General features: G+C 42.0%; 2 protein-coding genes across 4 annotated transcripts in view; one reads left to right on the top strand and one right to left on the bottom strand.

Moving 5' to 3' along the window:
* Positions 1-14,631, bottom strand: part of LOC131693147 (uncharacterized) — a 369,761-nt gene that overhangs the window by 69,737 nt on the left and 285,393 nt on the right. The window lies entirely within an intron of this gene.
* On the top strand, positions 3,929-4,745 carry LOC131693148 (uncharacterized). The gene is made up of 2 exons (XM_058980738.1): positions 3,929-4,570; positions 4,614-4,745. The coding sequence occupies exons 1-2, from the start codon at positions 3,954-3,956 to the stop codon at positions 4,723-4,725; spliced, it is 729 nt and encodes a 242-aa protein (XP_058836721.1). The 5' UTR covers positions 3,929-3,953; the 3' UTR covers positions 4,726-4,745.

Below are 14,631 nucleotides of genomic sequence, written 5' to 3'. Positions count from 1 at the left end.
GAGAATGGTTGGGTATACTAATTTAAATTTTAAATAAATCTGTTTTAAATTATGAAACAAACCGCTGTACTGAAGATATAATTATGTCAGTCCTATTACCACATAAACACCTATATAACATAAAACGCTGCAGAATAGACCTTTCTCGTCAAAAAATTTTATATGCTAGGATGCTTCCTTTTTTATCCCCAATTCGATACTGCCGATTGCCGCGATGATTTGGTACCTCTAACTATTGAAAAAATCAAAAATAGTGCAAGCTGCTCATTTAACCCCATATTCTGAATACCTATCTTGCCTTGTTTCCCCGTATTTTTACACCAGTTGGATGAATTTCCTGTGGGGAATACTAAAAGGATGCCAGATCTGCATATATATATTAGTAAATCTGCAGATTTTGCATTTTCACTGCACATGTTTTGCAGATTACAAATATTTAGCAGAACAAAGCCTATGCCAGCCAATTTATACACAAGCCTTCAACATTTTTGATCATTTAAAATATATACATGCTACATTTCCATGTCAAATTTATTGAAGATTTTTTTAGCAATCTGCAGACTTTTATATTTTCATGAAAATGTATAACCTCACTTTTCTGACAGTTCAGTGTGCTTGTTTACCTAAGACTTGTTTACATGGACTTTTAAAATTTACATTACTTGAATACTTTCGATGCTCTTTGAAAGACTATCAACTCAAGAGGGATGAGGATTGGAACAATGGGAACCTGGTGCCACATTATGCAACCAATTCGAATCGACCTTTTCACACAAGCTTGAATACAATAAACCTTTCGTTTCGAGATGCGTAATGTCACCCCTGGTTCATACATTGACCAATCGGCGCTGGATGCAAAACCCGGTGGCATATGCTGAATCGTAAGATCAAGCATTGGGCTATAAAACGATTGCTTTCTGGATGATGGATAGGGATTTGTACACATTTGTTTGTTTGCTCATGGGTTAAGTCCTAACAAGATGATCCGATTTATTACTCATTTTTAGGTGGTGAAGTTTACCTGAACTTTATAGGTAACGAATTCGGTCGATGATAAGTTGTTGAAATGATCGTTCAATGTCCATACCGAAAAACGTTTCCATTGGTCAGAATGCCTACCAGCGTATGATAGCTGCAAACATGAGGACAACAAGGTTATCGATTTCGAATGGAACAATTATTTATTATTCGTGTTCAAGTTCCATTACAGCAAAAGTTTCGTCGATTGACGATTACCGCATTGTCGTTGATTTAGCCGGCAAATGCAAAACAGTGCTCGGCACTGACGATAAGGAGTAAGAAAGATTTGATAGGGTGATAAGAATGCAGAGCATTATACATTCTGGAAGAATATCAAGGAGGAGAAATTATATGTAAATTTATATTACAGTAGGATTCCGTTTTTGGCAACAATTTTATTTTTTTCAGTTGCCAAAACCGGAACCGTGCCAAAAATGGAACCTTATTTTTAAAGTTTAGATTTTCAATTAACAATTCAATTAACAACTTGGTCGACAATGACTGGGCAGTGCGTAAGCCTCTCGTACCTGAAGGCATAAAATAGACCCCACTTGCGGTCCTTAGCTTCCTGCCCAGTAACTCCTAGCCCTGGCCTCCTCGTGGCGTCGACTGGGATACGAGTAACCTTAGTGAAGATCGGGTAACCAACCCCGGTGGGAACTTTGGTCGTATGCTGGCAGGGAAGGGGGGGTTACCCTTCTTCGGAAGGTGTAAACCTGTCCTGGTGCCCAGGTGGGACCTTAAGCAGTCCTGGCACGATGGCCCACCGGCGAGACAGGTGGTTGGCGTAGGCCCTATAAGCCACCCCAATACAATACAGAAGAGAATACGACCCAGAACAATCGGCAACGACCCAGGCGACGAATAAAGGATCACGATTGGAAACTCGGAACATGGAACTGCAGATCGCTCGGCTTCGCAGGATGTGACAGGATAATCTACGACGAGCTACACCCCCGCAACTTCGATATCGTGGCGCTGCAGGAACTTTGCTGGACGGGACAGAAGGTGTGGAAAAGCGGGCATCGAGCGGCTACCTTCTACCAGGGCTGTGGTACAACCAACGAGCTGGGAACCGGCTTCATAGTGCTGGGCAAGATGCGCCAACGTGTGATCAGGTGGCAGCCGATCAACGCAAGGATGTGCAAGTTGAGGATCAAAGGCCGTTTCTTCAACTACAGCATCATCAACGTGCACTGCCCACACGAAGGGAGACCCGACGACGAGAAAGAAGCGTTCTACATGCAGCTGGAGCAGACATACGACGGTTGCCCTCTGCGAGACGTGAAAATTGTCATCGGCGACATGAACGCACAGGTAGGAAGGGAGGCAATGTACAGACCGGTGATCGGGCCTAACAGCCTGCATTCCGTATCAAATGACAACGGCCAACGATGTGTGAACTTCGCAGCCTCCCGTGGAATGGTAGTCCGAAGTACCTTCTTCCCTCGCAAAGATATCCACAAAGTCACCTGGAGATCACCGGACCAAGTAACAAAAAATCAAATCGACCACGTTCTAATCGACGGTAGATTCTTCTCGGACATCACAAACGTCCGCACTTATCGCAGTGCGAATATAGATTCGGACCACCACCTGGTTGCAGTATGCTTGCGCTCAAAACTTTCGACAGTGCATAGCTAGGCGCAGTTGCCCTTGAAGATGGCTGGAGAGATATCCGATCCGCCATAGGTAGCACCGCAGCCACTGCACTAGGTACGGTGGGCCCGGACCGAAGAAGCGACTGGTACGACGGCGAATGCGAGCAGTTAGTTGAAGAGAAGAATGCAGCATGGGCGAGAATGCTGCAACACCGCACGAGGGCGAACGAGGCGCGATATAAACAGGCACGGAACAGGCAGAACTCGGTTTTCCGGACCAAAAAGCGCCAGCAGGAAGACCGAGATCGCGAAGCGATGGAGCAGCTGTACCGCGCTAAAGACACACGGAAATTCTACGAGAAGTTGAACCGCTCGCGCAGGGGCCACGTACCACAAGCCGACATGTGCAGAGATACAAACGGGAATCTTCTCACGGACCAGTGTGAGGTGATCCAGAGGTGGCGGCAGCACTACGAAGAACACCTGAATGGCGATGCAGCAGACGACGAGGATGGCACGGTAACGCACCTGGGAGCACGCGCGGAAGACATTACACTACCGGCTCCGGATCTCCAAGAAATCCAGGAGGAGATTAGCCGGCTCAAAAATAATAAAGCCGCTGGGGTTGACCTAATACCAAGCGAGCTACTAAAACACGGTGGCGAGCCACTGGCTAAAGCGCTGCACTGGGTGATTACCAAGATTTGGGAGGAGGAGATTTTACCGGAGGAGTGGATGGAAGGTGTCGTGTGTCCTATCTACAAAAAGGGCGACAAGCTGGATTGCTGTAATTACCGAGCAATCACCCTGCTGAACGCCGCCTACAAGGTACTCTCCCAAATACTTTGCCGTCGACTATCACCAATTGCAAGAGAGTTCGTGGGGCAGTACCAGGCGGGTTTCATGAGCGAACGATCTACCACGGACCAGGTGTTCGCTCTTCGTCAAGTACTGCAGAAATGCCGCGAGTACAATGTGCCCACACATCATTTGTTCATCGACTTCAAAGCCGCATACGACACTATCGATCGAGATCAGCTATGGCAGATTATGCACGAGTACGGATTCCCGGACAAACTGACGCGATTAGTGAAGGCGACGATGGATCGGGTGATGTGCGTAGTACGTGTCTCAGGGACGCTCTCGAGTCCCTTCGAATCACGCAGAGGGTTACGGCAAGGTGATGGTCTCTCGTGTCTGTTATTCAACATCGCGCTGGAAGGTGTAATAAGAAGAGCAGGGATCGACACGAGTGGTACGATTTTTACAAAGTACGTTCAGCTACTTGGCTTCGCCGATGACGTTGATATTATTGCACGAAACTTTGAGAAGATGGAGGAAGCCTACATCAGACTGAAAAGAGAAGCCAAGCGCGTCGGACTTGCCATCAACACGTCGAAGACAAAGTACATGATAGGAAGAGGTTCACGAGAAGAGAATGAGAACCGCCCGCTTCGAGTTTGCATCGGTGGCGACGAAATCGAGGTGGTTGAAGAGTTCGTGTACTTGGGCTCACTGGTGACTGCCGACAATGATACCAGCAGAGAGATTCGTAGACGCATCGTGGCAGGAAATCGTGCTTACTTTGGCCTCCGCAAGACACTTCGGTCGAACAGAATTCGCCGTCGTACGAAGTTGACCATCTACAAGACGCTGATTAGACCGGTAGTTCTCTACGGGCACAAGACCTGGACCATGCTCATGGAGGACCAACGCGCACTTGGTGTCTTCGAACGGAAAGTGCTGCGTACCATCTACGGTGGAGTGCAGATGGAAGACGGCACATGGAGACGGCGAATGAACCATGAGTTGCATCAGCTGTTGGGGGAGCCGCCCATCTGTCATACCGCGAAAATCGGACGACTACGGTGGGCCGGGCACGTAGCCAGAATGTCGGACAATAGCCCGGTGAAAACGGTTCTCAATTGCAATCCGACCGGTACAAGAAGGTACAAGAATCGTGGCGCGCAGCGAGCACGATGGATCGACCAGGTGGAAGACGATTTGCGGACCCTTCGCAGACTGCGTGGCTGGCGACGCGCGGCCATGGACCGAGTGGAATGGAGGAATCTTTTGTATACGGCACAGGCCACTTCGGCCTTAATCTGTTAATAAATAAAAAAAAATAAACATTTTCAATTAACAATTTCAAAAATGTTTCAAGGCTGTTTAGTCATATGTGAAACGGAATGAGATGAAAGAAAAAAATAAGCAAATTCAGACGTCGTACGGTGGGGCAGAATGCTACTTTCGACGCTTAAAACCTCTAGCTCCTTGGGTATATATCCTGGAAGATTAGTGTCTTTAGCAAAGTATCTTAGATGAAAATGATAATTATTTTGACAACTTTGGTTTTGATCTAGATAAGTAGAAACTGATTTAGATCAGTTCTATCTTTTGACAGAGGTGTTCTATCAAAAAACTTTCTTCAGCAAAGTTGTTTGTTTGATATTTTTAACACATATACTAAAAACATCTATACTTTATAACTTATGTAGATGGCTCATTAACATTTTTTATGAAAAATATATCTAGAAATAAATGTTTTATTCCTAAATCTTCGAAAATATACAATAATAAAGAAAAGCTTCAAAGTGTGATAAATGTTATCATGACATTCGCTTCTGGGATCGTTATCTTTTCTTTCGTGAATATTAATGAACAATTTTATTTAAAAACACAGCTCTTTTAAAAAATAAACAGATTTTGTTCTCTATAACTAACCAATCGTCGATCTTCCAGATGGAATTGATAGATTGAAAATCAAACTGCAATGTTTTAAGATAGTTAGGTTTGAAGAAAACCTGTATAAATCACTTGCAACTATCCAAACAAAAGGGATTGAAACAAAAGAGATTATAACTGCTAGAGGTCACATGCCGCTTAACACTGATAATTTATCATCTCGCTCTTACATATGCTAGGCCCATTAGTTTGACACATATTGCCCGGGTACACACATGTCCAAGTAATGGGATACAATATGCTAGAGCGAGACCCCATGTTTCAGTCCGTGAATACTCGGAGACAGTAGCGCTTTGTTCCCTCTAGTAGTTATAATCTCTTTTCTTGAAACATCAGTGCTACGCTGAAAATGTGCTCCAATATAAGTTCCAAAAATCTCTAGAATAATGCATTTGCGAGAAATTAACACATCAGAAGATAATATAAGCAACCCTGTTTTTATAAAATCTTTTAAAAAATCATAACAAATTAACCATTATAAATAGCCTTGTTTCAGCAAACTTGCTTCTATTCATTTGTGTTATTATATTGTAGGGCATTGCGCAGGTAAACTTCATGCATCTAAACAGTCGATACTTTGAACACCTCAACCACAAGGACCACCCTAATTCCATTCATTTGGAAAAAATCGCCAAAAAGCTAGCAAATTTGCCAAAGACATCATAAAGCTAAACCAAACTATTTGGGGGCCATCAGTTTTGTATTCCTAAATACGGCTTTGGGACGCATCATGGTCAGCTTTCGATATGTGCTGAAAATTTAGTGCCAAGTTTTGTATTGACGTCGAAATTATCTAAAAAGAAAGAGGCTCACAATGTTACTAAGGTTCTATAGAAAATTTGCTCCAGAACTAGTCTTATTATGCAGTGTATTGCTCCGTACTTGACTCTTAAAGTGCACAGACTCTGGGTCTTACTATACAAATTGATTCCGTCAGACACTAGTTACACTGTTACCAGTTATATTATACATAAATAATAAATCTCTATACTTATTGTGATCATTAAACACATTAACATAGTATGAAATATAGGTAACACTTAAATGCATAACACTGTTTTAAAACAACATTGCGAAAAACAACTCAAAATTATCACAGTAATGTATTGAAACTATGAGATAATTTTAACAAAATTTGAAAAAAAATATTTGCGCCTTTGAGGGTTAATATGACTCCCATGTTTGGAAATAAAGTCAAATGTGATGTCAATTGACACAAAAAAATATCTATTGCACATTTTTAAGACTTATTATGTACAACAAGAATGTTGCCAAAAACGGAACCCATTTCTTGCCAAAATCGGAAGGTGCCAAAATGGGAGCATGCCAATAACGGAACGTGCCAAAAACGGAATCTTACTTACACCGCAATAAAGCTTTCTGCAACTGCTGTCGTGTTCAAATTGGCAGGAAATAACTAGGCAGCGAATGATAAATTGCATAGTCAATTTATTTACTTTTTCGGAAGGATAAGTAATTAGTATGTTGTGAATATATATGTGTCGCCGGTGCCGTGTGTCATGGTGGTACCGGACGGAACCGTTGGTCAGCAGACCGTCCTTGTCGTACTGGTCATAGATGCGACTGAGGACTACAATTTCGGTCGACTAAATTGTGCTATGAAAATTGTACTTCCTGGAATTTCACCTAACGAGATCAATTCATTGTGAGGAATTTCGTTGCGTTCCAATATTGCGTGCCTCTGTCTGTGATGATGTGTGTGGATTCACTTCGGCAGCCAGGTCTTATGTTTTGGGTAATTTTGCTATCTTATTCTGCTGAATAAATCATATGGTTAAAGCCTCTACGTTATACTACGGTCATTTTAAAAACGTGCCTCTGTCTGTGATGATGTGTGTGGATTCACTTCGGCAGCCAGGTCTTATGTTTTGGGTAATTTTGCTATCTTATTCTGCTGAATAAATCATCTGGTTAAAGCCTCTACGTTATACTACGGTCATTTTAAAAACGCATTGCTATTTAATCTTGTAGCTCTTGGCAAGTCAGTCCTGGCACTGTTCTCGACTAATCCTGGCACTATACCGCTGACGTCGCACTTATAACGGTGATCAAACTTGGCGAGAGCGGCAGTGGTTTCGTCAGAATTGTTCACTCGACAAGCAGGAAGTGCAAGGACTCTGCTACTTATGCCTGAGCCCCTCGTTGAAACCTTCGTCCTGTCGGAGTGTTAGCTTCGCCCGATACCGGAGCATATTGAACCTAAGCAGTCTGCTACTGGCGCTGCTTCCTTCGAATCGGAATCGCTGAATATTCCCGTTAGCCGAATGTCCAACGTGGCCGAAGGCAAACCGATTGCAGCAACACCACCAACCGTAGCTGAAATTTTGGCCTTTAATCCAAGTCCCTGCCATTGACATAGCGACAGATGAGTGCGGCGCAGGTTGGACCATCGGTTGACTCGGTGCCGGACAGGGCGAAACAGCTGTAACAGGAGCGGACCTGGTATGGGGTGTAAAGGTCATCAATTGCCATAGATCACCAAAATGCTCTGCGACTAACATTGTGAACAAAACAAATCAAACGAAATTGATCGCAACAACGATAAAATAATCTAAATTCTACCCAAACATTTGAAAATGAGAAAAAGGCAAAAGAAGTTTTGGTCGAATTCATTATAATTCTATTTAAAAATTGAATACTGTTTTATTTAGTTTGATTGCGCATATTGTTTACATTAGACACACCCCTTAATTCATTGAGTACGTATTTCACTGCCTTTATAATCCTTTTGGAATCAGTTAAAATAATCCTTTATAATCATTTTATAATAAGTGTATTGCTAGTTAGGACTTTTATATCAGCCGGGCTCTTTTATAATTTGTTATAAAATCATTATCAAAATTCTTCATGATCCATTGTTGCGTTATGTTTATGCACATGGCCAGATAGATAGTTTTTAACTAGGACGGAACGTATGGATACGAAAAAACCTAATTTCAATTGTAGCCAGGGGGAGCTGTCAAATGCAGCCAAAGGGAACCGTCAAATGCAGTCAGGGGGGACTGTCAAATGCAGCCAGTCGATTTAAAATATGTGAGGAAGAAAGAGTGGCTATGCAAGACAAGAGATAAAATGAACAGAACTGTCTGTGATGATGTGTGTGGATTCACTTCGGCAGCCAGGTCTTATGTTTTGGGTAATTTTGCTATCTTATTCTGCTGAATAAATCATATGGTTAAAGCCTCTACGTTATACTACGGTCATTTTAAAAACGTGCCTCTGTCTGTGATGATGTGTGTGGATTCACTTCGGCAGCCAGGTCTTATGTTTTGGGTAATTTTGCTATCTTATTCTGCTGAATAAATCATCTGGTTAAAGCCTCTACGTTATACTACGGTCATTTTAAAAACGCATTGCTATTTAATCTTGTAGCTCTTGGCAAGTCAGTCCTGGCACTGTTCTCGACTAATCCTGGCACTATACCGCTGACGTCGCACTTATAACGGTGATCAAACTTGGCGAGAGCGGCAGTGGTTTCGTCAGAATTGTTCACTCGACAAGCAGGAAGTGCAAGGACTCTGCTACTTATGCCTGAGCCCCTCGTTGAAACCTTCGTCCTGTCGGAGTGTTAGCTTCGCCCGATACCGGAGCATATTGAACCTAAGCAGTCTGCTACTGGCGCTGCTTCCTTCGAATCGGAATCGCTGAATATTCCCGTTAGCCGAATGTCCAACGTGGCCGAAGGCAAACCGATTGCAGCAACACCACCAACCGTAGCTGAAATTTTGGCCTTTAATCCAAGTCCCTGCCATTGACATAGCGACAGATGAGTGCGGCGCAGGTTGGACCATCGGTTGACTCGGTGCCGGACAGGGCGAAACAGCTGTAACAGGAGCGGACCTGGTATGGGGTGTAAAGGTCATCAATTGCCATAGATCACCAAAATGCTCTGCGACTAACATTGTGAACAAAACAAATCAAACGAAATTGATCGCAACAACGATAAAATAATCTAAATTCTACCCAAACATTTGAAAATGAGAAAAAGGCAAAAGAAGTTTTGGTCGAATTCATTATAATTCTATTTAAAAATTGAATACTGTTTTATTTAGTTTGATTGCGCATATTGTTTACATTAGACACACCCCTTAATTCATTGAGTACGTATTTCACTGCCTTTATAATCCTTTTGGAATCAGTTAAAATAATCCTTTATAATCATTTTATAATAAGTGTATTGCTAGTTAGGACTTTTATATCAGCCGGGCTCTTTTATAATTTGTTATAAAATCATTATCAAAATTCTTCATGATCCATTGTTGCGTTATGTTTATGCACATGGCCAGATAGATAGTTTTTAACTAGGACGGAACGTATGGATACGAAAAAACCTAATTTCAATTGTAGCCAGGGGGAGCTGTCAAATGCAGCCAAAGGGAACCGTCAAATGCAGTCAGGGGGGACTGTCAAATGCAGCCAGTCGATTTAAAATATGTGAGGAAGAAAGAGTGGCTATGCAAGACAAGAGATAAAATGAACAGAAAAAAGAAAAAGAAAACATCTATCCACAGGTTCTGTCCCAGGATTTTAATAGAGAACATCAAAATTCGATTTGTTTGCATTTGGCAGTAGGCCTTTTTCAAATGTTTGGCTAGAAATTCCTTGCTTCTTCAATGAATCATGTACAAGAAAAGTAAAAATGTTAAATTTAACGGAACAATGTATGATGCCGACATCAATTAAAAAATACAACTGAGCGACCTTGTTGGGAAAGTGTTAACATTTGGCAGCGAACCAAACCAAGTTTCTCATACTATGATCGAATCAACAAAAATTCCAAGATCATGTAAATAATCTCTTTGAACTGTCAAAAAAGTGAGGTTAAACGTTACCATGCAACGTTCTCCACCGAGAGGTTCACTTTAGTTTGTTTACATAACCAATGAACTTTGTACCGCGACTCACCACTTCATTTGCCGCGTTGCCAGGAAGCCAAGCAAAAATATACAAATCAGTGCTGCCCAAACACATATTTTGAGTCCCACCATTCTTGCAAAGGTGAAAAAAATACTCAACATTCTTGCATTTTTCAAATTTAAAAAAATCATTAAAAAATCACGATAGCTCTAAAAAGTCTCATTTCAGCGGAAATATTCTTAAAAATGTGTAGTCTTTTGAATAAAAATAAGAAAAAAGGGGGTTAGGTCGGACGAGAAAGGTCTATTAAAAATCGGTTTAGATATCGATGAATCGGTATATTCTGCAACACTGTTTTGGGGTTCATCTACGTCCAAACAATGTTTTTGGCACAAATTGGAATGAACTCTTGGAGTTCATACCTAGTAAACAAAACGGCGAATAGCCAGATTAAAATAGATGCCGGCGAGCGGTAGGCTACTGGAACTTTGTTATAAGCTACCCGCCGTAGCTTTATTTCATTCTCCCCACTCCAAGTTCATCCAAATGGTGTAAAAGTATGGAGAATCGAGGTAGAATAGGACAGGGGAATACAGAGTAAAATGGGCAGCTCGAAGAATTTTTGATTTTTTCAATAGTTAGAGACACCAAATTAACGTGACAGTATTCAGAATCGATCCAGCGATGAAACCGGAAGCTGTTCCGCATATAAAATTTTTTGACGAGAAAGGTCTATTTCAATACCAATAAAGTAACTAAAATACCGATTTCTTTTTCTTACCAAAAAATAACGATTTTCATATAATACGATCAATTAATATTACGTATGAGCCTTTTTAGAAAATGTCTTCACATTTCCACATCAAATCATCCGGAAATTGATTCAGCAATCTGCCAGGTTACTATCAAAATTTCAAATGAAGCTCAACAACCGATTCTGAAATCGATTGAGCTCGGTAAGTTTCATTACATAACATTAGAATGATCTATTATTTAAAACCAATAATTTGCAGGTAACTTTTGGTTAGCATACATCTTCACACCGATAAATACCTATTTTTTATTTAGAACTATACCGATATTAGATTTGTTCCAGTACCAGTAGAAAGTGGAAGTACTTCGGAGCAAACAGAGAGAAAATCGTTTCTATGTTCTCTTCTCTTTGTTCTTCTTCCGTGAGCAAGCTGGAGTAAAAAGCAAGTATTTTTTGCTTCTGTTTGCTCCGGAGCATCTTCTGTGTACTAGAACAAACTTATTATACAAAACCATCTGACAACGCTGTTCTAAAGTGAAAAGTGCTCTATCGATGACGTCTTTTTTGTTTTTTTTTTCCTGATTTCTCTACCTATCTGTTAAGTATTTCATCCTGCCAAGGAATCCAAAAACATCAGCTGTCTCCCGTTTCCCGAGAGTTCGCCGACCAGTTTTGCTTTCAAACTGAAGAAAAAACTACAGTTTAACTTCACCAGGCAAAATCATCAGAATGAGATGCAGGAAAATATTTTCATTTTACCGTTCAGTATGAGAAACATTTTACAAATGATAATCGTTTATGCCCAAAAGGAATTTGTGCGGATCTGGCGAATCCGGTTTTTGTGGAATAATTCAACCAAGGGCTATGATGTAGCAGCGGTGAAGAGTAAGTCCAATCATACGGCTTCATCCCACCCCGGCAGCAGATGAGCGCTGGCGAATGTTCTCAGCCATCTGGAGGAGGAGGTTCAGCGCGGAAGAAATGTTACCAGACATCGCCGATCTGGTGTCTGGACTTTTTTGATAATTTCATAGAGATTGGGTGTGCAGATGGGCGGTTGGAGTTCTGGGAGGGAACGACTGGTAACTTTAAGGTAAATTGTATGGAGTCACTTGTTTTTTATTACAACTATTGACGGACGTTTCATTGCAGGGAATATATGAAGCCGAAAACACCCACAACAATGGGGTAACTAACATAAAGCTCGGTGACAAAGTGATAGTCGCACGGTTGAGTGGACGAATCGATTCTCTGAGACTAGAAACGTACACGCAAGGTTGTCAGATCGATTGGGGTTTACGTCTGCATATGGGCGAAGTAAATCCTATGTTTCAAGCAATTTTTTAAGCTCACGTAGGGCGCAGAACAGACAGATTTTATTTGCTATTTTAAAATACTGTATATTCTAAGTCATTTAATTTTCAGTCTGCAATAAGTATGTCATCAAGTGCCTTAATTCTTATTCTTTTTTAGCCCACGTACGCACCGGTGCGGCAGGAAGCATTAGTTTATTTCAGCAATCCGTCCACAGCGTTGCCTGTTCAACATAACGCATCCGAGGAGGAGCTTGGATGTATTCTGGAGTTTCACCAGCAGGGTTATCGGTGACATGTTTGGAAGTGGCGGGCGGTACAGTCATGACTGGCAGCCAGGGCCACACTGTTAAAGTGTTCCGACTCGATAGCCACCTATTGCAGTTCACCCTAAACGGCCATTGCGGTCCTATCATATGTATTTTCATAGACCAGTGGCAGGCCGAGATGGGCGCATCTGGTCGCCAGGATGGTGTGCTATGTGTGTGGGGCTTGAACTAGAACAGCTCCTACAAGGCAATGGTTACTAAATACATTTTGATAATAAACAATAGTAAACTTCTATTTACATTGCTTTCAATCTGATAACTTATGTTAGAACTTGCTTTTCCTCTTCTAGTTTCCCATTACCGCCTCCAGTGACCGCGTGGATGCTTTTGGTCACGGTAGAATCCTTAATTTTTCCTTTTCGCCTGCTACCATTCCTTGACCTTTCGTGCAGCTTCTTGTGTCCCATCAAATGACTACGTTCAACGAATCTTTTTCCACACTATTCACAGCCATGGGGTCGTTCGCCAACATGCCTGCGATTATGCTGGGTCAAATGTGCTCTTCGAAGAAACTCCTGCGCGCAGAAGACACATTTGTACGGTCGTTCGTTTGTATGGATTTGCATGTGCCGAGTCATGTGAGAATATTTTTTAAACCCGCCACCACAGACTTCACATCTGAATTCTCGATGTTTGCTGTGGATAAGTTTGTGCTGCGTAAGTTCTTTAGATTCAAGAAACTTTCTACCACAGATGTCGCAACTAAATGTTTGATCCGCAAGATTCATATCGATGTGAACACGCTGATGACGTTTCAAACTGCTGCTTTCGACGTAGCCTTTGCCACATATATCACTCTTATACGGACGCTCCCCAGTACGCATGCGCATGTGGCGAGTGAGTTCAGCACTAGTTATGAATTCTTTGCCACAAATATCGCACTTGTGCGATCTTTCACCTGCATGGATAAGTCTGTGTCGCGTGAGACTACTGTTTTCGGTAAACTTCCTACTGCAGATATCGCAAATGTAAGCCTGATCTTTATGGGTAAGCCGGTGCTGATCCAATTGCTCAGAAGTGGAAAATTCTCTGCTACATATCCGACAACGGTGCCATCGTTCGCCGGTGTGTATCCGTTTGTGCCGGCTTAGATTTATACCCTTGGTGTATGCTTTACCGCAAATATCACAGGAGTACGGTCGCGTGCCGGCATGTACGTGCTTGTGAATTGCCGAAAAACGGGTTATGATCTCAAAAAATCTAACTTATTTTCGAAGCATATGAATTCAATGAAGCGGAATAAGTATATCATAACAACTTACCGTTCACCTATCTCCACCTTACCGTCCTATCACATGTATTTTCATAGACCTGTGGCAGGCCGAGATGGGCGCATCTAGTTGCCATTGCCAGGATGGTGTGATATGTGTGTGGGACACATTTAGGTTCACTAGTCGTATGGGACGACAATACTGGAGATGTAGCTCGGGAAGTCAGGCTTGACTGTTCCAATTCACAACTAAGTCCGAAGATTATGCTACCTGCCAGTGGTTCGGTAATTTGTGACTACGGAAATCAAATGTGAATCGTTCGTTTCGCACTTGTGGCGGCGGAAAAGTGGTTCTGCCCGGGGAATCATAATGGGCCAGCTAATGAAAACAAATGTACCAAATGTAAGCCATTGCTAGCACGAGTCTTTGATTTGGAAGGATAGTTGCTGAGGATCATTCTCACAATAATATAAAAGTTCTAAGTTCTAACCTCAAAAACAGACAACAATAAAATGTAATTCTTTCAGAGTTGATAATATCCATTACATGATCAAATGCGCTGATGGGTTAGGCTTTGGATTCGGCTATATTCCATCGTCATTGAAGCTAGAACATAGAATCATGTTAATTTGACAGACTGCAAGTGTTATTAGTAGCACAAACAGCTAGCAGCCCAGCTAGTATTGTTCTTTCTGCTTGCAACCAACCTGGTTATATTGATGTCAATACTAAATTCGCTGTTACAACTGTATGATCGCTATACTGTCCTATTTGTTATGG

Source organism: Topomyia yanbarensis, chromosome 3 (genome assembly GCF_030247195.1).
Source record: "Topomyia yanbarensis strain Yona2022 chromosome 3, ASM3024719v1, whole genome shotgun sequence".
Lineage (NCBI taxonomy): Eukaryota > Metazoa > Arthropoda > Insecta > Diptera > Culicidae > Topomyia > Topomyia yanbarensis.
Note: the sequence above shows the minus strand (reverse complement) of the source record. Positions and strands in the feature narration are given on the sequence as shown.